Source organism: Oenanthe melanoleuca, chromosome 13 (genome assembly GCF_029582105.1).
Source record: "Oenanthe melanoleuca isolate GR-GAL-2019-014 chromosome 13, OMel1.0, whole genome shotgun sequence".
NCBI lineage: Eukaryota > Metazoa > Chordata > Aves > Passeriformes > Muscicapidae > Oenanthe > Oenanthe melanoleuca.
The window spans coordinates 11,741,593-11,769,115 of NC_079347.1; the positions used below are offsets into that span (position 1 = coordinate 11,741,593).

At 46.0% G+C, this 27,523-nt stretch overlaps 1 protein-coding gene across 1 annotated transcript; it reads left to right on the plus strand.

Annotated features, from left to right (window-relative positions):
* Positions 1–17,227: 17,227 nt before the first annotated feature.
* CXCL14 (C-X-C motif chemokine ligand 14) lies at positions 17,228–25,628 on the plus strand. Its single transcript, XM_056502617.1, has 4 exons — positions 17,228–17,606; positions 18,450–18,555; positions 22,933–23,043; positions 24,515–25,628. Exons 1-4 carry the CDS (start codon positions 17,249–17,251, stop codon positions 24,528–24,530), a joined length of 591 nt encoding a protein of 196 aa, XP_056358592.1. The 5' UTR covers positions 17,228–17,248; the 3' UTR covers positions 24,531–25,628.
* Positions 25,629–27,523: the final 1,895 nt, after the last annotated feature.

Here is a 27,523-nt window from a genome sequence, read left to right on the forward strand (position 1 = left end):
GAGTACAAGATAAATATGACACACACGCTTTCACAAATAGAAAGCAGCTGGAAGAAAACTAACAGTGTCAGGGTTATGTGTAAACTCCATTTTCCTATCAAAAATTATGGGAACAGAAAAAGAACCAAGAAAAATTCACTGTTTGCCTCAACTTGCTTAGACTTATTGCTGCTGATTCTGAGTATGCCTCATACAAGAGACAAATTGCTTCATGTTTCCAGGCTATTTGGATCTCAGCAAGAAATTCCTGATTTCTTCCTTAGTAGCTTGAATCTATTTTCTTTTCCAGATCCATTGCAATTGTGAAAGTATTTTGTCACTGAATGTGAGCAGGTTTTCTTTCCCACTACCTGACCCAAACCCCTGAGATTTTAACCTGTTCATACATACTGAATAGTTGCTCAGTGGGAACTTTGGCTCTGTGAAGAACCTAATATAAGACTTTTCACACAAAAGCAAGGTGGTAGTTGAGATATCTTTGCACAGTCCTTAAACAGGAAATGAGGGGAGACACCTCCAAAAACTGATCCATCCTAAAGGAGTTATCCAGGAGGGAAGGAGAGAGACTTAAGTTCAGTCTTATCTTGTCCATTCCCAGCTGAGGCCAGCCCTAAGTTCCAAACATTGCCATCATGCATCAGCCACAGGAGCCAGACTTGTGGAAAGGGTTAAAAAAGCCCCTCAAGTAATGAGACATGAGCTGCCTCGGGGCGTTTCAGCTGTTGAAGTGCAGGTGTCACTTATGGAAACCTCACAAAATACAATATTTTCCCTACCACCAATACTAAAGCCCACAAGGAATTAGTCTCACACTTACAACCAGATGCTGCAATCAACCACACTCAGAATAGGAGGAAGGATCCAGCTCATCTCACAGCTTGGCTCTCCTCAGGCTGAGGACACCAGAGCCACTCTGCACTCTGGGTGACACTGGCAGTGCTGGAGCAGCACCCAGGGTGACAGAGCAGGAGGTGCTCACCTGTCTCCTACAGAAAGAGGGAGCCTTGAGCCAGTTTGCTCTTACTTATGGACTCCACTAAACCCATTCAGTCCTATCCCTTCCTTGTTTATTAAATATTTGACTACTAACTCTCAATGCCTCCACGCTAAGGATTTTTTTTTTAATTTTAACACAGCTCAGGTTCAGGAAACCCTGGCATCATGGGACATTGCTCATCACCTGTTTTCTCTGGGTGATGCCCTGTTTCCTCTGCCCTCCTTCAAGAGATGGGTGAGGCTACAATATATATTTATATCCCAGGGGTTTAAGTAGTGCTCAGGGGCTGAATAACTGCATAGGACCCCACTGAGAAATCCCTCCTTTTAGCCCCTCCCTGGGCATCAGGCACAGTGCTGACCTGGGAAGGGAGAGGAGTGGCAGGTGAACACAGTTCAGCAGTGTCCCAGACATCCCTCACTGGGCACTCTCTGGAGCTTTAATCACAACTAACACCCCTAGTAACCAATAACCCCATTTCCACAGGTCAGTATACCTCCTTTTCCAGCCCCTTTATAGCCCTGTGCCATGACTTCTCTCGGTTATGTATGCACCAGGTAAAAAGCTGAAATAAAACTTTCCATTTAAAGTAAGCTCAATTTTGTATGTCCTGTGCCCCTGTATTACAAAAGGTAATTCTGTGCTGCACTCCTCCCACACTGCTCCTGGCTCAGCTCTCTTCCTCACAGGTGACTTGGGAAGGGTGCAGTATCTCAAACCCCAGATGCCCAACCACTAAACCTTTGGACTTGCTCACAGATGTCTCCCCTGCCCAGAGGAGCAACTCTGGGTGTAATTTCAAACACTGCATAAAACATCCTGGTTTTTTGTATCAGTATCTCCTCCCTGGATAAAGTATGACAGCAGATTTCACAGGAATGAAAGAATTACTCTGGTTGAAAAGGGTAATAATATCCATCACCATAGGCTAAGATTCAAGTTGACACTGCTGCAAAGGCAATAAGACACGAGCTGTTTGCAGCCCACATTTCTTAACTCAAACACAAAGCAAGGGGCATGGTGAGGAGGAGGGAAGAGGATGAAGATGCCCTCCACCCACTTCTGCCATGTGGTGCCCACAAGATGGATGTTCACAGTCCCTTTGCTCACATCATTCCCTGGTTTAAAGAAGGACAAATCCACCATGGAAGCCATGAGTACATGGAGAGAAACAAAGCAGCACGATACTCGTTTGGCTCAGCCCCTGGAGAGGCTGTGTTTTACTAAATTAATAATCTAGTTAGATCTGTTCAGCTTCAGCTTCTTAAGAAACTAATCCAGACAAGCCCAGAAGTACTAATAACATTTCAGTCTGGGCTTGAAGAGAGATTAGAGAACATTTATTTTGCTTCCAATATTTTCTGATTGCTCCTAACCTTTCCCTGCACAAGCATCTAAATGAAGAAATATGAACAAAATGACTAAGTAGCAGGGCTTATGTTGAATTAAATTCCAATGAGAAAAAAATCACAGGAAAACTGAACCACTTAACATTTAACAAAATAAATATACAGGAACATGCTGGGCTGTGCATGTAGAAAATTGGAGATTTATAGGTCCATATTTCAAAACTACTGCAACAAACTCCTTCATCTGCCACTTAAATCTTAGCTCCCGGCTCACCTACAGCTCATAGAAAACTGTCAGAGTTGAATTTTCCTGCTTTGATTGTTTTGAGGGAGTTTTTTGATGCCTCAGCATAAGCATGCTGACCGAGGTCATGGAAATCCCCACTAACCTGGATTTTTTTCACCATAGAAAACACTCAACTTTCTCACAGTTTTGTCCCAAAAGGTAGAAAAAAATATCTCAAGGCAAAGAAAATGGGAAGGCTCAGAGATGCAGATGTGGGATTGAGGTTGCTCTGGCTGCTCTGGCCATGCCCAGGCTCAGGGCAGAGTGGTTTGGTACCCACGGGACAGCGAGTGAAGGAGGGTGGGTGCACAGGAAGCATCTCAAGGTGCTGCCTGGAGAATAAACCTTACCCAGGTTCATGGCAGGGAGAACTGGGGCGAGGGGTTTGCTTTAAGCACCAGTGCAAAAGCAGATTGTTTAGAAACTGCCTGAGTGCCGCAGCCCAAGGCCAGGAAATCAACACCAGGAACCAGAGAATCCACTGTTACCCACTCTTTGGCCCTGCTCAGATTTATTGGCTGGTAAGTGGATCATGCAGACAGGTAAAAGCTGTAACAAGATTATATGTGAGTGCTAGGGAGGGTTTGGCCTCTGAGGAAGCACAGGGCAGCCCAGGGGAAGCTCTGGTGATTAATGGCAGGGAGGCACGGCAGGGGCTCGCACAGCTCTTGGCAGCGCGACAAAACGCACAAGTTGGATGAGGCTGTGATGAAAACAGAGGTGTGGGGCCAGTTACTCTTGCCCTACAATAGAGTGAGATAAATCATGGCTGTCAGCAGCCACTGAGCCCTGGGGCTCTCATCTCTCTGCTGACCCTCAGCAGGTTTTTCCTTGGCTGGTGCCTCCTGCACAGAGGAGCTGCTGCTCCTGCGTTTCAGGGGGACAAACTCACAGCGAGTCTGACTCTGCATGCCCGAGGGTCAACAGGTTTATTGAGGCTATTACACTGATTATGCACATTTCACCCTCTTTAAACAATTTCAAATTCAATGAGTTGTGGTTATTTTTAAAGAATCAAATGGTGTGATTTTTGTCCCCACAAACTCATAGTACAGGATTGAGGAGCACTTCCCAGCCCTGATAAAAACATTTCACCTTTGCTTCCTTGTCCCCACATACCTTGTTTTTCACTGGGAAAGAAACCCAGACATGTGCTTTGGAACAGAACAACAATACCTGCATATGTATATGTTTAATCATATATTATAGAATCATTTAGGTGAGAAAAGCCCTCTAAGACCATTGAGTCCAGCTCCTAACCCAGCACTGCCAACTCCCCACCAGGCCATGTCCCCAAGGGCTATATATGTGTATGTTTTAAATCCCTCAAGGGATGGTGACTCCACTACTGCCCTGGACATCCTAATCCAGTCCTTTAGATGAAGAAATGTTTCCTAATAGTGAATCTAAATATTACTAATATAATCCGAATAATCCAACAGTATTAATATTAAAATATTTTAAACCTATGTCTTGTAAAACAAATGCTTACTCGTATAAGGACAGTTCATGTTAATTCTGATAATCTATTTATATATGTAATAGTTTACAATCTTTGAAGTCCTTAACACTCCACCTATTTTTGGACACTAATTGGCACTGCTAATTTACAGGCAGAGAGAGCAAGACAAGTGAGCAGCAGACATTTTCCACATTGAACCACAACCTGGGAATGGAAAGCTGCAGCCCCAGGCTGTGCTCCAGGCTGGGTTTTTCCCCAGGCTCTGTGCTGCCAGCCCAGCATTGTGTGGGCTGGAAACAGCCCCAGGAGCTTCAACAACCTGGCAGTGACATGGTTGAGACAAGCAAAGAGAGATAGAGTGGACAACACCCTAAGAATAGAAGAAAATTCTTCTGTAGGGGCAGGAAAGCACAAATGCATGCAGAAAAATCCCTTAGGGCTCTTTTTAGTGCCTGCATCCCCCAACTCCCTAAAGGAGAGCTTCAGGCAGGGCCACAGGCTCTACTTCAAACTCTTGTGGAGGTGAATAGCCATGTGCACAGCCAATATTAGACCTTCACATCTCCAACATGACAGAAATAATCAGACAGAAACAGGTGCCCAGCACTGTCACCTGCAACCCATCAGGTATAAGCCCTCTGTCAAGTTAAGTTGAAAATATCTATAAAGGTGAAATATTTATTGGGGGAGAAGAGAGTGACAGTGCAATCCCACAACCTCATTTCTGTAAGCACATGGCAAGAACTGCTCATGTTATCAGGTTACTAAAATGTTGCCTCAGTGCAGGATGCCTTCACCATGCCTCAAACAACTGCACATTTGATCTGCTCTAGAGAAGCAAAATTTATGGAGGTATTTAACATTGCTGACATCTGTCTTACTCTATTATATGTTGTTTTCTAATAAATCAGGTTCCTCACTCTAAGACACGAGTCTTAACATGAGAAACAAAGAGCTGAGGAAAGATATCCACATGGACTCCAGCTGAGCACTTATCAAACCCACAGGGTCCTGGGCAACAATAGCCAGAGCTATCAGCAGCCTACCCATTGTCATAAACAATGTTTTGACAAAAATTAAAACAGAAAGGGATTTGTCAAGTTAGTTTCCTTCATGGGTCAGAATCAAGGGTGATTTATAGTGAGTGTCTTGAATGAATTAGGGGAAGACACAAGATTTGGCTGGTGAGTTTGTTAGAAGTATGCACTGAAAAGAACCAGAATATTCCACAGCAGAGTTTCAGCTGATTGAGTTATGCTGGTTTATGTGTCCTGAAGATCTCATACGTGGTTTATACTGTTCAAGACATTCCCCAAACAATGAGCAATACCCTGTCAGTCCCATCAATTCATGTCCAGCAAATTCCACCTTGAAAATTAGGGAGGGGAAATTGCTATGTCTACTTCTCCTTTTCTTTTTTTTTGCTTGGTGGGCTTCTGTCAGCTTTCAAGCAAGGTTGATTAATCATGGTGACATCAGAGAGGTGAATATTGATATCTAAACAAGAAATTGTTTCTATTGCACCTCGTTTTTAGTCCTGGTAAGGAGCAGTACCAAGTGATCTTGGCATGCCCAGAGAAGGGCAACAGAGATGGGGCAGGGGCTGGAGCACGAGTCTGGTGAGGAGCAGCTGAGAGAGAAATGCCCAGGGAAATGGTGGAGTCACCATCCCTGAAGGGATTTAAAAGCTGTGTAGATGCATCACTTGGGTTTAGTGATGCCACTTGGCTTTGGCAGTTCTGGGGAAATGGTTGGACTTGATGATCTTAGAGGGCTTTTCCAACCTATGAAATTATTTTATAGTTCCATGATTCTAGCAATCCAAAGCAAGAGCTGGGCCTGCCAGGAAGCCAGAAGGGCACCTGAGGATCCTTTTGAAGCACAAGCACATTAAAACACGTTCCTGGCCTGTCCTGCCCTGTGTGGACTTGAGGGGCTGGGCTCCCTGGGCTGATGCAGGGCTAGGATCTCCCCACCATGGTCTGGGCATGCAGGAGCAGACCCAACTGCTGCCTCAGTCATCAGGATTATTGCAATTTGCACCACAGCTGTCATTTTGCTTCTTTCCACTCCAACTTTTCTCCATAAGTGTAAACCCAGATGTGTGTGAAAGTTGTCTCCTAGCAGCAAAGAACAGAAGCTAAAGAATGCTAAAGGACAACTTGTTTTATCATGCTCTAGCTCTAGATGGATTTGTGCAGACAGAAGCACATGTCACAGTTTAAAACAGTGAGGATTGGCATCAAGAAAGAAATTACTGCACCTTTTTTGCCAGCTAGTCTCATCAGGCAGATTCTCTGCAACTCCAAGTGTTACATCCAACCAAGTTACACATGAGGCCAGGGATGAAGCACAGGGCTGTAATGGAAATGGTGTGTGTTATACTCAGTGGACAGAGGTCAGCCCAGAGGGGATGAAAGTTGATATTACAGGCTTTAAAAGTGACATAGGCATGCTACATCTGTGAATGGCTGCTGCTTCTGCATCCATACTTTACAAAACAAACAAAAGAGAAAATTCTGAGAAACACCCTGAAGCCTCAAACACCCTTGGACCTAATCACAGGGTTGAATGGAAGGGTAAGGAGAAGGTCCCCTAGCTTGAACTGGACCATTTTAAGAGCTTTCCTTAAGAAAAACAAGGCCACCCAGTCCTACACATACAAGTCAAATTAATAACAACATTCTTATCTAATATAACCCTCCTGACCAACCAGTGCAATCATGGATACAAGATCAGGCTAGTGCTGTGGGAAAGGCAGACGTGTCCTGGATTTTTCCTTCCTGCATCCAGCCTTACCCAATAAATTATTTGGAGCAATTTACGTGCTAAAGAAATTAATACTTTGGGTACAACATGGGTTTGTTTGGGTACAAATACATCTAAAGGCTGCGTGGGCTGCTTCTCATACTTAGAAACTTTATTTGCTCTTCAAGAGCATTAAAGAATTCAATTTTCACTTCCAGACAGCATTTCCCAGGAGACTTTCTTCCGCTGCCCCGCTCCGGTGAGGAACATCAAGAAGCACGGCAGACCTTTGAAGAACCAGCCAATAATTTCAACATCTCCTTGGCAAAAACAGACCCTGCAAGGCCGTCCCACCTGCCAGCTCTGGAGCAGAGGGGTGGGCTGTGCAGGAGCAGGGGCACAGCTGCATTCGAATGCAGCAGAACAGCCTTTCCCAAGCCAGGCTCTAAACCCAATTAGAACAGAAATGCTCAAGTATAAGATATCAAAACAAAACACATTCAAAGTCTGGAAGCCGAGTGTGGGGCAAGGCTGGGATTGTTTGGAGCTGGCCTCCTTTCTGCTGGCACCCAGTGCTTGCAGACACACAGAGCAGTGCTGTTTAAAAGCTTTTTTTGTTGCTGCTCTCTGTATCCGTGGGGAGTTCCAGTTTTGAAGTTTAACTGCCTCTTGTTAAAGCCAAGGTATTCTTACTGCTAAAATGTGGCTCCTTTGTCATCCAAGTGCCATATCGATGGGAAGTTTACTGTGCCAAGGGGAAGAGACACTGCCTTGCATAGCCAAAGTCACTGCTGGGGGAAAGAAAAACCCATTCAGACACCTGGAAGGGAAACCTGCCTAATCCAGCAGATATCACCAGCAAACAAATGCAAAGTACCAGAGATACAAATGCTAATGCAGAATTTATGAAGGTAAAGATGCTCATTAGAGAGACATCAGTCTCAAGAAACTCTGACAGCAGCACAAGGACAAATCATTCATCTCAGCCTCTGGCAGCAGTTGCCTGCTACCAGCCAGCTGGTCGGGGCATCAGACCAAGGGCTTGTACATCGGGGAAGGAGGAAAACCGGAGTGTCTGTGCACTCCCAAAGAGGAGGTGACTTTGGCAGCGGTGTGTGGCTGCAAAAACCTTCAATCTTTGCTCATCAAAGTGCTGGCTGGAGTCGACCACCAGCTACAGACTGCTGGTGCCCCAAGGAGCCATTTACCCAAGAACACGGAAAGTTCATTTTCAGCCTCCAGGGCAAGAGTTTTCCCATTGACTTCCACCTGGGCAGAGGCTTGGTGGTTGCAGAAGAAGATGGGGAGTGTATGACCCATACAGAGCTCAGCAATTACCTGGAGCTACAGAGTGGGCACAGCAAAACGCTTTAAAAGAATAAGGAACAAAATCACAGCCCTAGGGAAATACGGGAACCAGAGCTACTGCTGGAATGACAACTCCCAGAAAGTACTTCTTTCTCTGGGGCAAATCACTTGGGACACAAAGTGCCAAGGCTCACAGCTAAGCTGACACCCCAGAAAGGATCTGCTGGATGTGCTTTAAGACAGGAGGACTGTGACTGCCGAAGCACCACTGAAACGTTGGGAGGGAAGGACAGAGATCCTCTTCTCTGCCTTGGTTCTGAGCATCTGCACACTGCTCCACGAGCAGCCTGCAGAGGGCAGGTGGTGCAGCTCAGCCTCCCTGAGATGCTGAGAGCAAGCCCCTGGTGTGGCTGTTCTGGCCCTGGACTTGCAGCTCCAGTAACCCAACCCAGCCCCGTGGGAACATGCTCTGGCAGATGACACAGCTCTGGGTGGCTTCTGAGAGCAAAAGGGAGGAGACCTCCAGCACTGTGCCACCACCTGTACCTGAAATGGATTGTTTCCTTTTGAATCCCTGTGGGGGACCAGTCTCCATCACGGGTTTCATCCTTGCAGTCATGAGTTATCCAAATCTGTTAAAAAAATAAGAGAATATTTGATCCCCTGAAGGGCAAATTTCCCAATTCAGCATATGAAATAAGTTGTAAAGCAGCGATTCCTCTGATTTCTCATTTCCTTTTATTTTTTCCATTGATCTCATCATATTCTCTCATGGTCTCATCCTATGGAGCAAGGCAAGAGGACAGCTAATCTGTTTTCCCTCTGCTCTTCTTAATGTCTTCTTGATTGAAATTCATGTTAACTCTTAGGCACCCTGATCTCTGAGACTATCCATAAAGCCACATCCACAAGAAAATCCTGCTGCTCTCAGACTTCTCTTCCAAGCTACTGAGCTCTGGGGAGCTCTCAGCAATGGGACAGATACTTGCATAATCCTTAGCAGGCATCAAAAGAAATGCTGGCTGCTGGTTTCTCCAGAGTTTTCCTTGGGACAGAGCATTGAACAGACATAGGAGATGAAGAAGGACAGAGGGGGACTTCACACCCATCTTCTCCTTCCAAAGATGAGCTGCCAGCACAAAGCCAGCCCCATCCACAGTGGGAACAACCTTGGGTGCTGATCCTCTCCTGCAGCATAGGGCTCCAGAGCACCACTTCTGCCTCCAAATCACTTTCCCAACAGCTGCCTGCCTTTTCAGAAACAGCCAACTGCCAGGGGAGGCTGCCAAAGGCCTTTGGAAGGAATCACAAGCCGGACATATTTTTGTCCTCAAGAGTGAGAGCAGCAAAGCCCTGGATTTGGGGAAGACACCCAAGGCAGCCTACAAAGAGCAGGGGCTGCACCATCAGTTTACCAGCCCCCAGTCCCAGCCCCATGCCATCACTGTTCTTGGCATTCAAAGACTTTATCAGCCCTCTCTTGCTATCTAGCTGATTTGTCATTTAATTTCCACAACAAAAAAACACTGTTTCTTCACCACATCAGTTCTGCAATGTGACATCTTCGTGTCATTCTTTTTGGGCTGTTAACAAAAAACCCCAAAAGTTCACTTCTACCTATTCAGGGGTATGACAGCATGAATGTTCTGTGCTTTAGCTATTCTTGCTGAATGCACAGTCAGCATGGCCAAGCAGAGAGGGGCTAGCAGGTGGAATGGGGAGGGGGTCCCTGCTGTTCCCTTGCTGGTCTCTCCCTGTGATGATCTGCAAGCCTGGCCAAACACCCTGCTCCTAGGGAATGATGAACCCCAGAATATTCCCTGGCAAAGTGGGCTTGTGAAGTGCTTGGCCCTGCTCTTTTGCAGCCCACCCAGACCACACATGAAGAAGAGATGGGTGGCAAGGCATGCTCACACTTGAGCATGTAACCAGGTGAAAAACCTGAGAGAAGTGGGCAATTCCAGCCTGAAATGAGTCCCTACTGCTATACCACTGCCAGAAGTGCACAGCTTGGCTGTAGCAGTGGGATGTCTCTTGGTTTGCTTGCAGAATACTGGTTTATTTGCAGAATGAACTGATTTTCTTAGGAACACTATGCATAACTACCTCCCTCTTCCCACTTCCCTAGTGCTATGGTAATTAAGCTTTTATCTGAGTAGATAAAATAATTAACATATTTATTACTCGGAAGAAAAAGATCTTTTTTTGATTGATTGCAGCCTACTAATGTTCCATCATGTATTCAAAGTCTGTATTGTTAAGCCATTAATTTTATTTATTTTTAAAGACACTACATATGTTTTCTATCCCAAGGGAAGGAAAAAAATATCAGCATATGAAAAATTCCCATCATTACTAACACACAGCTCAGCAGAAAATGAACAGAGATAGGGAGCACCCTTCCTGTCTGCAGGAGAGTGGGCTTCATTTAGCTTGCAAGGGATTTTTGCACATTACAGGAAGCACTGAGGGGGTGGGAGAAGCCCTGCAGAGCCTTGTGGGCACCTACAGATGCTGTGGCTTTGTGCCAAGCCAGTGTCAGTGTTGCAGTGCTTGGCCCTGGCACTGCCATCCTTGCATGTACCCCCCTGCAAAGACACCCCAGGCACTCCTGCCCATCACCATGGGAGGTGCTGAGACGATTTATCTCGATACCTAATCACTCCAATATGATCATTTTTATCTAATGGCTTCAATTCTTGGTGCTGGGCAGTTTTGTTGCTGTGGTTACTCTGTGGGCAAATGTAAACATCTCCCAGTCACTGGGAACAAGCACAAAAACAAACCTTTCAAAGGCTGCTGAGAAGATCTTCCACCAAGTGCTGTATCCACACTCCCACAGACTTTTGGGTGTTGGGTTTTTTTGGAAAGATAAAGCCACGCGTCCAAAAAAAAAAAAAAAGAGATTCCAGAAGCCACCAGAGAGAATAACCATAGAGCACATCGATATCAATTCTATCAATACACAAAATAATCGTGTCTCCCTGGAGTGGCTGTCACCCCTTCCCAGTCATTGCCTTGTGGGGATCCCCAGGGCAGCTCTGTGCCTGGATGATACCCCTGGGTTATGAAAGCAGGACTTGAGGTGCAGCAGAAAGGTGATTTGACACCCTGCATGGCTTTGCCTCTGCCATTTCATATGTATCAATCATTTTATACCTTCATCTTTCTGCTTCAAAAGCTCTTCTGAAAGACAACAGAAAAGACCCTCACTGCAGGGCTTTGCAAAAGGCCTGGAAGAGCTGCAAATGTGTTCCTGGATCTGAGGTCACTACTGCAGTGGCCATCACCCTGCACCCAGAGTGCCAGCAGGGCACACAGGCTGTGCTCATGGTAAATACACACACACACCAACCCTTGCTGCCCTCTCCCCACAGCTCACTTTCCCCATATTAAGGCCCATTAAACCATTGCAATGTGGACACTTCAGCAGGGTCCTGCTCACCAGCTCTCCTAAGGGACTCTCATCCCATGGAGCCAGTGCTGGAAGTGGATATGCTGAAGCACATTCCTGCAAATGTTTGAAATTATGCCCAGTTTTAACAAGCTGCAGAAAGGAGAAGTGTCAGGAATGGGTTTTTCATGCCTGAACTTTTGTGGATATTGCTGTCACAGCTCCCCACCTGAGCAAGTGCTCACCTGGAACTGGATGAGAAACTTTTCAGGTGGTGATCTCATGTGGTCCTATTGTCTTGCAAAAATAAAACACCTTGTGGTTCAGTTTTCCACATTCCCTGTGCTTTTGAATATGGATGGCTTGGCAGCAGAGCCACTCCTTTTGAGAGAAGAGGCATTAATAGCACAGAGAGAGGCTGACTGCAATCCATTACATACAGTGACACCCTCTTCCCCTCTTAAAGCCTTTCATTGGGAAAGCTGGCACTCACAGATGACCCAAAACTACCCCACACAAATGGAGATGCAATCAGCAAATCAGGATGGTACAGTGTGTTTCCAATCCAGGGACAAAATGAAGGGTTTTCCATCCAACTGCTAATGTTTTATCCAGTGCTGTGATGTTCTAACTGCACACCTGGGCACTAACACCATGTCATCACCCCAGTTCTCTCAGTCTCACTAAGGAATTAAAAAACACTTGGGAAAGGGAGAACACACAAACCAGGACAGGGCTCATGGCATCCCCATCCTTGTCCCAAGTGTCTCCCATCCCATAAAACACCATGGAGACTTCTCAAGGCTTTGGCCAGCACTGTCAGGAATGTGAGTCAGATCAAACACATTTCCTTTCTGACCCTCACATTATTCCCCCTACACTACATCAAGCATTGGGGTAGATGGCAAAGAAAGCCACCCAACTTGCTGTATGATTAAGCACAAAATAAATACCTACAGCCTTTCACAGTTGAAATGCCTATTAACAAAATTGTGTAAAGTGTAAGCTGTGCTTGCACATAAAAACCAATGGTAAGTTGTAACACGCAAGGAAATGAGTCAGTAGGAAATTAAACACAACTTATTATTTTCTCAATGTAAAAAAGTCACAGTTGGGATTAATCCTTTTGTGCATATCTAGAAGTGACTCTCAAATCACCTACACAAAGAGCCAGTTCTCCCTTTTGCCATTTTATTGCAGCCCTTTTTAATGATTCATGACAAAGAGCTTCAAAGAGCTCCAAGCCATGACAACAGCCCCAGATCTGACCTCCTTGTTCTCATCTCAGCAAAAAATCCTCCTCGGTGAATAATTTAGGTTTAGGAAGAGAGCTGCCTTAAAACTATTCCCAAGAGAAGAAGCACTGTCTAGAATTTAATCTCATTATGGAAATAAAAATAAAAAGAAAATATCAAAAGAACACAGCGACTGCAACAATACAAGCCTTATTTTGCAGAATTCATCCATTGTGAAACTCCACAGAAGGGAACACAGCTGTTTTCCCTGAAATATTTCCTGTTTCCAAAGACCAAAGATGAAATCCAAAGCTGTGCCTTTCAACTTAGGATGGACACATACATGCAAGGATGACACAACTACTGTTGAGGACTATTGAGGAAAGAAAAAGGTTATTTAGAACTAGAGGTGAAAACATGGGCTTGACCCCAGGCTGCAACACATCCTCCAGTAAGTTCAGCACGGCAGGAGCAGGCTTGCAACAGCCTCCCAAAATCTGAGGCAATTCACCCCTGACTTCAAGCTTGGAATCAAATTTTATATTTCCTCTGTTGCAAGGGCTGAGGGCTTAAAGAGAATGGTTACAACACCAAGAAGACATAAAAAAGGAAGTGCAGGACCCAGAAAAAATAAATGCATACAACATCACCTCTGTACACCTCCACCTTCATGCTGAAATTTCTAGTGAGCATTTAAGTCTAATTCCTCCTCCAGATTCCTGAGATGATATGCAGGGATTTTGTCACGCCACTACTAATTTTAATCTTCTCCTTGAGCTGATAGGGATATTCTTAGACATTAAACTCAGATGAGCCATTTACAATTTCCTGAACAGCAATAAGTAGCTTCAGTTTCATGGCCACTTTGCAAAAATTTCTCACCATGATGAACACCTTCACCTTCCCTCTATGAAACACTATGATATTTGGAAGGACAGCTAATCCAAATCATAGATTACCCTGCACTTGAAATAACCAGCATATCCAATTCCAGCTGAATACTGAAATATTTCTAATAATGGGGATGACTGTAATACTCTATATCCTGGTCCTTGGGATGCAGATGAACACCTAAAGGACACTGTATGATGGCTCAGGAAGTTGTGTACATTCACAGCAGGAGGAAAAGCCTCACCTAGGATCAGGTCAGACCCCACCCAGTCTTGTTTTGAGCACAAAGACACAAATGTCCTTGCCCTGGCAGATTTAACAGCTCTTTTGGAGCTCTCCCATTTTGCCACCCCAACAATTTATTTTGGGAGTTAACTGCCCCATTCCAGGGCATCGTGCATTTGGGGGTTATCTCTCTGCCTACAAGCACAAATATTTTGCTCCAGCTCAGCTACACATTGCACTGAACAATGTGAGATTTCAGCTTCCAGGTGGACAAAATTGGTGAGGATTTTGCTTCAATGGTAGTCCCTTTGCTAAAACTCTTCTTTTTTATTTATGAGGAGACAGCCACTCACCCATGCCCTCCTTGTCACAAATCGCCCTCCAGGGTGGCACCCTGGTCCCTCTGGGTCTCACCCTCAGAGGCAAAGCCAGGCTTCAGCCTTGGGTTTCTAAAGAGCCTTATGCTGGGGGAGAGAGCTGAAAAGATCAGAGGATGGGATGAAATGAGAGTCCTTTCAGCAGCTGTAATCAGCCCGGTGGAGCAGGTGGCACGCTCTGTGCACAGGTAGAGTGATGCTCCCCGGGGACACATGGCTCTCTGAGCATGTCCCATCTGCAGAGCCAAGGACAACAGCAGGACCCTGGTGACCGTGTCTGCTCTGAAACACTTCTTTTGTGTGGGGCAAACCCAAGCCCTGATCAATTACTCTGCAAGGGGGTGGCTTTGTGAGCTCTGAAAGGGATGCTTCAGCCACTTGCCCTGTGCTCACCTGGCCTGCCCTCCACAGCCTGTGGAGCACTGGCTGCTCGTCAAAACACATTTGTGAGGCTTAGCAGATCTGCTGGAGATACCCCAGGCACAGCAGTGTATGCTGAGTAATTCAGCATATGATTGCACTAAGAAAATATATCTGAATTATCAGAGTTCCTTTTGGGCCAAGACTGTAGTGAATTCCATATATGTTTCCTTTTCCTCATATATGTTTTCCTTCTTCTGTGATTGTCATTTTAAGACAGAGCAGGTGTCAGAGACAGCTGTACATGGCCACCAAAATCTGTCACACCAGGCAAGAGGCACCTTTGAGCTCTCAGAAATAATTACTGTCAGAAACAGTGCCTGGCATAAAGACACTGAACTGCTTGGGCACACAGTGAGAGTCACCATATGTGTACACACACCTCAAATTTCATTTCTACATGAAATTTGCAACTAAAACAGCAGTTTGCTTATTCCATACTTAATAAACTTGGTTATTTCAGTGTGAGAAGAGTCATACAAGAAGGTGGGATTCATTTTTTGAAAGCAAGAGAATTTACTTTAATTTTTCTCCAGCCTGTACATGAGTTCCCTGGTTTGGAGAAAGTTCAAATTGCCATCAGCTAAAGCTGCACCTAAATTCTTATTAGCAGAGGGGGAGGGGAAAAGATTTTTCCTTCCACAACTCTCCCTGAAGCTGTTCCTACACACAGTGCAGAGAAAGGTGCAATGGGGGAATTACCCTAAGATGCAGCAGGGAAGGATTACAGCCCTGAATGTGGCTGCCTTTCAGCATTCTCCCCTCCTCCCCCTGCTCGCCCCGTGCCCAATGAACATCTTCACCACCAGCTGATAGTAATTCCTAAAAAGCTTTTTGTATCCTCCTTGTGATTTGGGGGTGGGTTTTTTTGTGAAAGGAAAATGGGAGTATATTTAAAAGATTTGAACTGAGACCTTCCATACCTCAGCTGCTCATTTTCATCCCAAGCTCTGGAACAAACCTCTCTCTTGAGTCCTGTTGGCATTTAATAGCTCAGCCCACAAACCATTCCTAGCAGGGTGCAATGAGAGCTGCTGGAGCTGGTTTAGAGCTGCGCAGCAGAAACACCAAAAGCACAACAGAAACTATGCCATACCTTCCCCAGCAGCAGCCTCACAGCCCCAAAACAGGCCTTTCACCCCAAAAGCTCCGTGCCACGTCAGCCAGTGCCCCCAGCACTGTCCCTGATGCGCAGCCCCTGGCATTCCCCATGGCAGGCAGGCAGTGCAGGCAGGGTAGAGCAGGCAGAGCAGGCAGGGGAGTGCAGGCAGTGCAGGCAGGGCAGGCAGAGCAGGCAGGGCAGAGCAGGCAGTGCAGGCAGGGCAGTGCAGGCAGGGCAGAGCAGGCAGGGCAGGCAGGGCAGAGCAGGCAGAGCAGGCAGGGCTGTGCAGGCAGGGCAGGCAGGGCTGTGCAGGCAGTGCAGGCAGGGCAGAGCAGGCAGGGCAGGCAGGGCAGAGCAGGCAGGGCAGGCAGGGCTGTGCAGGCAGAGCAGGCAGGGCTGTGCAGGCAGGGCAGGCAGGGCAGAGCAGGCAGAGCAGGCAGGGCTGTGCAGGCAGGGCAGGCAGGGCTGTGCAGGCAGGGCAGGCAGGGCAGGCAGGGCAGGCAGGCTGTTCCCCGATGTCGGCACGTCCCACATGGAGCCAGGGCCAGGAGCACGGCAGCTGCCTGTGCACAACGTGCAGCCTGTGTGTGGTAGGGCTGTACTCGCAGCCTGCCAACAGCCGGCCGGGAACGCAGCGGGATGGCCGCTGCCAATGGGAGCCGGCAGGAACGAAGCCATGTGGGAAACTTAAAATGCAAGTGGAGCTGGGAGTGCGTGGCCAGCTCTCCCCAGGCGCTGCTGGGCTGGCAGGGCGGCTGCTTTCGGTCGGTCCTAATAACGGGAATGGCTGTGAGCGGGGCTGCGATGAACCGCGGACCCGCAGAGGCGTTTGGCGTTTGGAATACATTGCTGCGAAGGCGATTAAACCCCACTCTGATCTCCACCCGTTTCATTTAGACAAAAATCTGGAATCTGGATTCAAAGATGCTCTTTTAGCTGTTTCTGAAATCAGAAACAGACTCTGCAAGGGAGGAGGAACGCGTATTTACATCCATGAAGTTCCTGCGTGCTGCTACCCTGTTCTTCATGGAACAGAATATCGTTCGAATGTTCATTAAAGCAACGATAAACCGAGTTTATTTCCTAAAGCATTCCACATGCTAACACCTAACAACACTTTTAGGAATCTTTTCTCATTTGATTCACTAAACTTTCCTTTAGCTAGAAAAATTAATATTTAAGTCAATCCGTGACAAAAGGTGACACCACTTCCCAGGTGAGAACGAGAGAATCCAAATCTTATTTCCAAGGTAGATGGGAATTTCCGCGGAGCGCGGGCATCCCTGGAGCGCTCACAAGCGGATGGTTTCCAGCTAACAGCCCCACTCATACAAACACACGCATCACCCTCCCCACAGCCCTCCGCTGATGGGAAAGGTCCCGGCTGGGCAGGGGCAGGAGCAGCCGCCCCATCGCCTGCGCTCCCTGCGGGGCGTGCGGGGCGGGGATGGGGGATGTTCCCCCGCCGGGGTGCCGGTCCCCCCCTCCCCGCCGGGGCTGAGGAAGCGGAGGGAGCCGTGGAGTTGCTGTGCATATTAATGAGCCGGGAGCGAGGGCAGCGGGAGCGCTTTAAAGGAGGAGAAGGGGAGGCGGCGGCAGAGCGCAGCAGCGCCGGGAGCCGCTCCGCCGGGAGCCGCTCCGCCGTGCCCTCCCTGCTCATCCAGCCCCGGACACGGCACCGGGGCACAAACCACAGCGAACCGACACCGCAACCCCCAGGCGGCTCCTCGGGTACCTGCTGTCTCACAATGAAGCTCCTGACAGCAGCTCTGCTCCTGCTCTTCATCGCGATGTGCTTAGCCAGCGCCGAAGGTAAAGTGGTTTAATCTGCTTATTCCCATGTAAATCTCTTTTCCAGTAATTTGCGTTTGTGTCTTGATAGCCCTGGCTTGGGCTCAGCCATCCCCTGCACGGTAGAAAGGTGCGATGTATGGAACCTAGGAGTAAGGGTGCTGCAGGTTATTTAAAGGTGAAGTAGAGGTAAAATACAAGGGATAAAGTTGTGTCTTCACTGCAAGGCGAAGAGCTCGCAGTGGAGCAGGTCATGCCACGTTCTTCGTTATTCAGGAATAGAGCTCAAGCACCTCCTTTGAAACTGAGAGTGGTTTTCAGGGCAAATAGAGCAGAGCTGGATGTGAGGTGGTGGCACAGTCTGCGTTTTCTGCCATGCACAAAAATGAGGGTTAAAAATGCTCAGCTTTTGTCCTATAACTGCACCACAGCATCCATGCAAGGAGAAATGACTCAAAGTCCTACGAAGTCCGAGTGAGACACGAGTGAATGAGAAAGTAGCCCAGACATGCACTTGCTTGCTCGGTTTAAAGCGAGTTCTAATTATTTAATTTCCTTTTGTTAAATACAATTGTATTTAATCACAGCAGGTGCACTTTAAAAAATCTGCTATTTACAAAGTCCTGGAACATATGTAGTGCTCTAAAACATATTTCCCAGAGAGTCACTACCTTTTTCTGGGATATACCAAAGGAAAAAAAAAATCTCTTTTAAGGCTCAACAGCATTAAAAAAATTTAATCTTTTCCACCAAGGCTAGAAAGAGCAAATTGAAGTTTTCCTGGATGCACAGAGGCTGGAGGGGAAGGGACACTTGGTATGCAGGAGGCTTTGCAGGAGAATGAGAAAATGCTTTCTCTTGTAGGCGTGAAGTGCAAATGCTCAAGAAAAGGTCCTAAAATAAGATTCTCTAATGTACGGAAGCTGGAAATAAAACCGAGGTACCCGTTTTGTGTGGAAGAGATGATTATGTAAGTTTTCCTTCATTTATTGCTTTCTGTTTCCCTGTCAGCTGAACTGCTTCACCTTATCTGGAAGTTCCTTCTTTGTTCTTTGTTTTCCTCATGCCCTGGCATGCTAATTCCTGGGAATAGGAATTTGCTGCATCAGATGAAAAAAAGAAAAGGTGTAATTTTGACCAAAACCCCAGGTATCATTTTTAGACACTTTTTTTTTTAATCAAATAAGTATTTCCAGAATGGGTAGCAGAAAATAGGGACAAATTTTACTCCAAGTTGCCTGTTAAAATTCAGAACTATTTACTCAAGTTATTCCAAGCATGCAGAAGAAATGTGAGCAGAGTTTGGTTCCTGTGGTTTCTGCAAAGAAGAGTTATTCCAGCCTGCATTGTACCAGAGGAATCCCCTTCACCTGATGGGTTACTCAGCATGTAATCAAATGCTTTCCTCCCAGTGTCCCTGCAATTCAGGACCAATGCTGCTGTGAAATCCCAAACTGATGTAGTGGGTAACTAAGCTGAGGCAGGTACAGCGATTTTCTACATAACTGCCTAAAAAAGGAAGGAATTTTTAGATTTTTAATATGGGTGGGTTTGTCTTTTTTTTTTTTTTTTTTTTGGTCCTGTTTGGCTGTCTTAAGATTGCCCCAACAAAGCACATCCAACCAGCAGCTAGATAAGAACCAGAAGGGCAGATAACCCAAAAAGACTGCACTGAGCCCCACTGCCACCTAGGAGGGGAGGAAAATGGTCCCAAGGTCAGGCACAGCCCAGGAGACCAAGGAGTGATTTGATGCAGCTCCCCCATGGAACAGCTGCAGATCAAGGGGATCTGTGCAGGCTGCACACCACCTGCAGCCCCTTGCAGTGCCCTGGGGCTGCAGTGCCACCCACCTGGCACTAACACAGGAGCTGTCCCACCTGGAACTGTCTCGCCAGCTCAGCAGAGGGCTTGTGCAGAAGGAATGGAGATCCAAGCTTCCTTAGGCTTCCTCCAGAGGCAGAGCAGCATCACTGTGAGCAAAGCTGAGCTCAGGGAACGTCAGACCCACATCTTTACACCCAAGCCAGCCGATGGTGACCGGAACGGAAAAATTCTTGCAGAGCAACCCTGCCTGAATCAGCTCCTCACAGCTTCACTCTGTTTGCTTTGGCCCTTCAGTGGTAAAATGATGTCATAGAGGGACACTAACTCTTGGCATCCCACTCCAGTTATTTGCCCAAAAGCAGATGGTGACCAGGGGGTATGAAACAAATCTCATTAATGCAACATTTTACTCCCAATCAGAAATCTGGGAAAGCCAGAATGCTGTGTAGGAACAGTTGCTTTTCCAGCCTGACAGGGCAGATGTTGAGCAATACTATTCAAGGCTGAGGGTTGTCCAGGGTTTGCAGCAGCTGCTGGGACAGAACTGTCCCATTGCTGTCTCATGGCTTGGGGTGTCTGTGGGGCAGGCAGGGCAAACCAAGTGCCATCACCACCCTCCCAGCACCCTGATGCAGCCTGAACTCAGCACTGAAAGCACTGAAATTAATATTCTGGGAACCAGTTTATCCAGGAGTCTCTGGACATGGCACAGAGGAGCTAAATTCCTGCAACTGAGTTTTTGTTGCTGCAGTGATCATCTAAAACGAGTTGTCGAAGCTGTGTCCCATTCTGCCCTCCTTAGAAGTTCCCTTAGAGCAGAAACATGATATAAATTGTGTTGGATAGAGGAACAGTGGGTTTGGGGGTGCACTTAGGGAGGTTGCAGCCATAACCCCCCAGCAGAGCTGTGCCACAGGGTAAGAGACAGTTAGACTGAGTCCTAAGTCTAGTCAAAACCTACCAAGATTCATGGTATATCTAGCAGTAATTGTGAGTGTATCTGTCTCCTGGAATGAGGGGAAGCGGCAGAAAATAGGAGGGAAGTTGAATTCTTTCTACCTGAAATGTTCTGGAACACCCCCACCCATGTTTTGCCTCATCCCAGAGTGTGGAGATCTATCAGGCTGAGAAGAGCTGATGGGAAATATGCTCCCAGTAGTGCCTTTCTCCAGGGGCAGTGAAGGTAATGGCAGCTCCCACAGCAGCCTGGGATGACAGCACCAGAGCCAGGATCCTGAGGTCATGCAGACAGGGTATTGGTAGGCAGAGTGCAGCCCCTCTGTCCCTGCAGATGAGGTGTGTGGGGGCACAGGGTTCTGGGGTAACAGGTTAACTTGGGGTGTTTCTCACAGCCCTGGAGGCATGGACATACTGGGGAGGATTTGGCACAGGGACACTGACACCAGGGTGAAGGCTCCAGCCACCAAACCCTGGGCAGCAAAGGGACAAATCCCACTGGAGGTTCCTGCTGCTTCATCCCTTCTCCAGCTCTCTCAGCCTCTTCTTGCAGCCCATCCAGCTAACTCCTCACTCAGGCTTCCACAGCACCTCTTAGGCACAGTTGTCACACCAGCATCCTCTAAAGCAGCTCCAGGTCATGTCAGGGTGCCCAAACACGCTGCCAACCCAACCCTGCATCCATCAGGGACTGTCTGAAAATGGCAGGGGACCATGGGGCTGCCTTGGGAACATCTCTGCTGTCCACCCTCCAGAACCAAAGCAGAAAGGCTACATGTGATATCAAAACAATACATCTCACCCTGAGGAATGAGAGAGCACACCTGAGAGTCAAACCATGGATCTCTTCTGCTCAGACTGCAGATTGGTAAATCCAGAGTGTCTTCACTGCTTCTGGTGCAAATGTAGGGCTTGCAGCTTTTCAGAGGTAATCCTGCTCCTCTCCTGCGATTCAGCTTGTCCATCACTTTCTGGAAACATCCTCTATGGTCTGTCAGAAGAGAAACCCCAGCCAAGATCTGGATCAGCCAGTGCAGATGGCACAGCTGAGGAGGTGGCTGCTGCATGGAGAAACCTTGCTTCGCCCTCAAATCACTTAAAACTCATAACTCAAAGCTCCAGGAAAACTCTCCTTCTGAAGCACACACTGCTTTCAGAGGAATTGGCTGAGAACACCCTTAGAACAGAGTTAATCCATAGTTTTTAGCACTGACCCTTCCCTTTCTGATGCCCACAGTCATTACAGGCTCTTCTCCTGCTTTCCTTTGCATTGGGGAAAAGTCTCCACATCCTCCCAGAAAATAACCTGGAAATTACACCTTAACCCTGTGTGATCTTAGCTGGAGATGGAGCAGAAAAGGGGAGCAGGGAGGAAGGCTAATTGAGCAGAAAGTCCTGCTTGAGCACCTTGTGAAACCTTGAAATTGAAATCGTGGTGAGACGCTCAGTTCAGTTCATTCAAGCAGCATGTTTTAATTTGTGAGCACCAGCAGGACCAGCTGGGAAAGTCTGCAAGGCATTTTGTCTTTCTTTCTGAACCAAACCATTAAAGAAGCCCATCAGTATATGCAGGTATTTCTGGGTTTCTGCTATCATTACACTCAAGTATCTACCAGCATTTCATTAATTCCACTAGGGTTTTAATTAAATCAGTGATTGGTTTTCCCTGTTATGGATGGTATTTCCAGAAAATTATTAATTTGAATACAAATTGTCATTTTGGGTTGGTTTTTGAATGTTTGGATTGAATGTTTTTGGTTTGGTTTGAATGTTTTGAAAGTTTTTGGGGGTTTTTTAATCACAAAATTAATAAGAAAACCAGAAAAGTGCTCAATTTTGAACTCCAAAAGTGGGGTGGTGTTGATGTTTCTGGAAAGCCATTCTGTTGGGACCCAACTCCAGATCCCTCATGGCACCTCAGCTGTGGCAGCCTCACTGAGCCCTCCAGGAGGGAACCTCAAATGATGGAAAGACTTTTGCCATGTTGTGTCTCCCAGCATGCTTGTCCTGACAATAAGGGGACACCAAGCTGGCAAGGAGAGCAGGATCAAGTGTGATCAGAGGAGGCTGAAGCCCCCAGGGCTGGTGCTGAGGTTCAGAGCTTGGCTGTTGGGCACTCAAGCACTCTGCCACATGCAAGTTTTTAAAATACTATAGAATTAAGGGGAAAAAAAAATTTAAAATAATCAATGAAGCAGTTCTGATAGTTTCTCTTGGATGAAGTATTGTTGAGTGTACTGGAACTGTCTCCTCATGCAAAGTGCTTGTGGTTGCCTAAATGAGCCCTAATTAAATTAATTATGCTCAAAAGATGCTATCTAACACTTAGGCTGAGCAAACCCACTGACTAAAACCAGTGGGTATGTCTTCACCTGGTACAACCTCAATGCCCTGCTCTGAGGAAGAGCAGCTGCTCTGACCTTATCCCAATAAACTCAAAATATCTGCATGCACAAAGCACAGAGCTGCAAAACCCTTCCCTGCCCCGCTGGGTGGGAGCCCTGGCCATCCTGGCAGGGAGCAGGGGATTTCTCATGTCCTGTGAGCTGTCCCCTTGCCTTGCAGAGTGACACTGTGGACACGGGTGAGGGGGGAGCAGCAGCACTGCCTCAACCCCAAGCGCCAGAACACGGTCAGGCTGCTCAAGTGGTACCGAGTGTGGAAGGAGAAGGGCAGGTAAGGCAGATTGCTGCATGGCTAAGGATCCTGGAGCCAAGTCAGGCAACCAGCAGCGCTCAGGAGTGGAAAAAACAGGAAAATGCACATGCTGGCAAATGCTCCACCCAGCACAGAGGATGTATTTCTTTACCAAAATTACAATTTTAAACGGGTGTTCTTGATATTAATTCTTTCCTGACACATGCAATTCTCGCTTCTATTTTGGCATTAGGCTGTTCTGACTATAAATAGTAATTATTTTTGGGTAAAATATTCATCAGCTGACGTTCTCTGTTATTTACATACACTCACCTCCCTTCTATGGGTAAAAATCCAAGATGAAAAGCTAAACTACTTTGGCACAGTCATGAGAAAAGCAGTCAGGAGAGATGGGAAGTGCCCCACACATCAATACTTGATGAGGCAGGCATTTGCTGATTTTAGCTAGTGTATGATTCCCAGCAAAATGATAATTTTCCGATAAAAATCTCTGACAGCTTCTGCCTTGCAAAGAGAGTTGTGTTTTTCCTAAGTCATAGGCAGAAGACAGAGAGTGAGACATGAATTCCTGGTGATGTCCCCATCGGTAATTAACGGGAGCAGCCCAGCTCCTGCCATGTCCCCAGCCATGGCCAAGAAAGAGCCCCCACGCACAGTACAGGTCCATCAAACCCTCCTCTTTCTCCTCTGGTGGGGAATTTGCTCCCCAGAGCGAGCTCAAGTAAGGCCAGGGAGCGCAGGCTGCTCTCCCTGCAGGCCCAAGGGTGCCAGAGATCCCCAGCCCAGGCAATGCCAGGGCACAGCAAGCCCCTGGCCATCTCCCCAAATTCCTGCCAGCTCCCTGCATCTGCTTCACAAACAGAGCACGTGGGGAAGCCCTGGCTATTGCATAACCACATATTTACACTCTTTCCCGTTTTTTTGGTTTTTTTTTTTACATAAAGCAGTCATTAAGATGACAAAGGATGCTCAGTCCCAGGCTTGTGCCCTCAGGAAACACACAGACAGACAAGCCCATCAAGTTGTGCTGTCAGGAAATAATCTAGAAAAGTGAAATAGAGTAAAGTTATTGCAAACAACAGATATCGTGAATGTATTGTAAAATATATAAAGCTCATTATAAGCTTCAACATTCATATATGAGATAGGGATTTTCCAGCATTTAAAGTGAATTAGTAGATGTGGATTTCTTCATGTTATTTACCCAGATAATTATGGTAAAGTGTGCCACTCCCCACATGCCTCTAAGAATTGAAAGTGTCGAAGCCCAGCACTCCTCCCAGATGCTTTATGGATACAGGCAGCAATCTGCTAACTGATGAAGTCAATAACTTACTTTTCAAGTTACTCAGGCACAGGCTAAAATCTGGGTTATGGGGTTTTGCTGGTTTTGGGTTGTTTATTATTATGTAATATTCTTTTTGTATTTGAAATTGAGTTTTTACGTTCCTAGTTTAAACACCCTGGTCTTGGCTCTTCTTTTGTTTAGGGTTTATGAAGAGTAAGAGAAAGTGGTACAAGGAATGGAGTGGACTCCCTTGGCTGGCATAGGACTGGGCTCTACAGAAGATTATTTCTCTCTCGCAGGCATAAGACACAAATTCTATATTATTATAAAGCACTTTTTACCAAGGGTCAGTTTTTACATTTTATAGCCGTATGCAAAAGGCTTCCAGATTTCACAAGCATCTGTTGCATTTCTGATTTCATACCCATCTGCTCTGTACTGAAATTAGGAAAACACATGCTTTTCGTTTTAAATAAGTTCTTTTGGGAGTTTTTTGCTTTTAATTATTATTCATTCATATTTCACTATGATTGCAATCGAGCTTTATAAGCTCATTAGGCAAACAGAACTGTTTGTGACAGTGTTGTACAGCCATGGCCCTCACCCCCTGGCAGTGGGAACACTTCAGGCTGGGGTTGCTGCTCGTGTTTGCAGCCTCCACCTCAGTCAGGCAGAGCAGGGACCAAAGATGAGTTTGCTGGGGAAGATGCCACTAAAATGCTGTGGCTGTGTCTGCAGGAGTGAGGTCCCTCAGCACCTTGTCAAACGAGCGTGAGCATCACTTGTGTACCTCTTCTTCAATGGACCTGAGGTCCTGCTGCATCCTGCACCTCCCATTTAACCTCTCATGCATTAGAAAGCATTTCTAGGTCATTTTTATTACTAAGAAAATGTTTAATTTCTTTTTCACCTGAAGCACTTACAGAAAGTTTGTGGCTTCAGTACTGAGACATCTTAAGCTTCAAGACTATTGTGTATGTTTTCCTAGATTTGTAGCTACAACAAAAAAAAAAAGCCTTTAAAAGGTATCTTTTTATGAAAAATATGATAGGGCAAACATATAAATACCTATGTATGTTTTAGTCACAATACAACCTATTAATTATTTTGAATGTAATACTTTCAATGTTAAGCAGTGCATTCCTCTTTTTAATATAACAAAACTACCTTTTCATTTGTAAATATACTATAGGAAGTCTCCCTATATTATCTCGCTGTATAATGTACTGTACTGCTAAATTATCATATGCTATTTAAATGTTTTAAATATTTAGAAAGTTGCATGCAGATTTCATATTTCTTTCTAAGACAAATGAAAAAAAGTAATAAAAAAAAAGTATTTCAAAAAATTTTACAATTGCTTGTAAATTTCCTTAAGCCATCAGGGAACTCCTGCCACTTTCAATCACTTGGTAGCTGAATTGGTTTTGGGGGGTGGGGGGAAATAGTAGATCAGAGAAGCTGATTAGGGATAGGACATCTTGATGACACTGGAATTAGAAAACATTATTCCAGTACAATTTACTTTCCTTTCTCATTTTAGGATTTGGGCTTTAGCCAAACACTGAGAAATGCTGACACATAAAGAAGGGTGATGCCATTTGCTTATAACCATTGGTCTAGTGTTGTGCTAAGTAAACATAAATCAACAACTTCAGTCCATAGAAAACCACGTAAAAAGTGATTTTGACATGATCTGGGTTAGATTAGGGACAGTCATACAACAAAAGTCAAGCAAAAAAAACCTGTGAGCCACCACCCAGTTTCTGCCCTCGCCCACAGGGAGGGACTTTGCATCCAGCAAGGCTCCTACATCACTCCCCAAGTAAAAGGAAAGTAACAGCTTGGGATGGCAAAGCCAGCAAGAGTTTAAACTCATTAAAAGCTCCTGGTGCTCCCTGCACAGCACCTCTGGCCTTCCTGCCTTCTCCCAGCTGTGCAAGGGCAGCTGCACACGGGGCTGCTCCTGGGACTGGCACAAACTCAGCGACAGCAGCCTTGTCCCACAGAGCCAGGGCAATGCCTGGCCTCAAGGGCTTCCTTTAGTTCAGGCAGACAAAATCGGGAAAAAAATAAACAATATACATAGATATATATATATATACAGCCTAAATTACTGGGATAAGCACCTGGCAGAGCTGGCAGAGAAAGAGGATTTCAAAGTAGTTTCCTATTTTGCAGAAGGATGAAGATCAAGCTTCAGATACATATAAGTAAAAATCTTGAGAAATATCCCAGGGTATTTAATCTCTGGGGATATCAACCACAGGGGGTTGCTTCTGGCTGAGCATCTGAACTCAATTTCTGGGAAAACCCAGACCTGTGATTGAGACAAGCTGCCTCTCTCCTTTCTTGAGTCACATTTTAACAAAACCAGTAGCTTTTTCTTGAGAAGATTTGATTTCAACATGCTGGCAGACTTCAAAAAAGTTTCATTTTATTTAGTGACTACTGGGTAATATATTTCCTGGGAAAACATTGATATGGTTGCATAAGAGGTAGTTAAACTCCACTGGGAATGATGTGCCCAAGCACAGGACTCACTGACTCATACCTCACAGGGCAGAGCATGTACAAATTACTTTGCTCCAGGTTCATCTGCCAGACCAAAACAACCAGCACCAACAAAAACTAAGCACAGAGGAAATCAATTGCAATTATTTTCCACTTGCCAGAACGGGAGACCAAAAAACAAAAACCCAAAACAAAAAAAAATTAAACAACAAACCAATTAAAAGCAAACAAACAAAATTGCTTGTTTCAATACTTTTGTTTCCTTTAACCTAAAATCCCTTGCATAAAACAACTCTCAGAAATAAGAATTAAAAACCTAAAGAGAAAAAACTGACTCTGAGCTGTTTTTCCCAAGCCTATAAGCCTGCATCTCCAGGCAGGGTTGTTAATTTTCCAGGAACAAGAGGAGAACCCCTTGCTGTCCCTGATATGCAGTTGTAAAGGGAAATGCTGCATCAGAAGGTAACAGCCTCACACAAAGCATCAGCCACTTTCCCTCTGACTGAAACATCTCTGCTAAAACATTTAAATAAATATAATATACATATGTATATGTAGGTACTTCCTCCACCAAGATTTAGCAGCAATGCTAAGGTTTGGGTTTGTTTTCCCCAGATTTCAGGTGGTGAAGCCCCAGGAGACCCTTCAGTCCAGCCTCCCTCCCACCAGACCATACATTTGTGCTCTGAGGTGAAA

Excerpts from the sequence above, each read along its gene's own strand:
- CXCL14 (XM_056502617.1), top strand. The coding sequence starts at position 17,249 with ATGTTCCCCCGCCGGGGTGCCGGTCCCCCCCTCCCCGCCGGGGCTGAG. Across the intron at positions 17,607-18,449 it reads GTGCTTAGCCAGCGCCGAAG|GCGTGAAGTGCAAATGCTCA; the intron begins GTAAAGTGGTTT and ends TTTCTCTTGTAG. Across the intron at positions 18,556-22,932 it reads TGTGTGGAAGAGATGATTAT|AGTGACACTGTGGACACGGG; the intron begins GTAAGTTTTCCT and ends CTTGCCTTGCAG.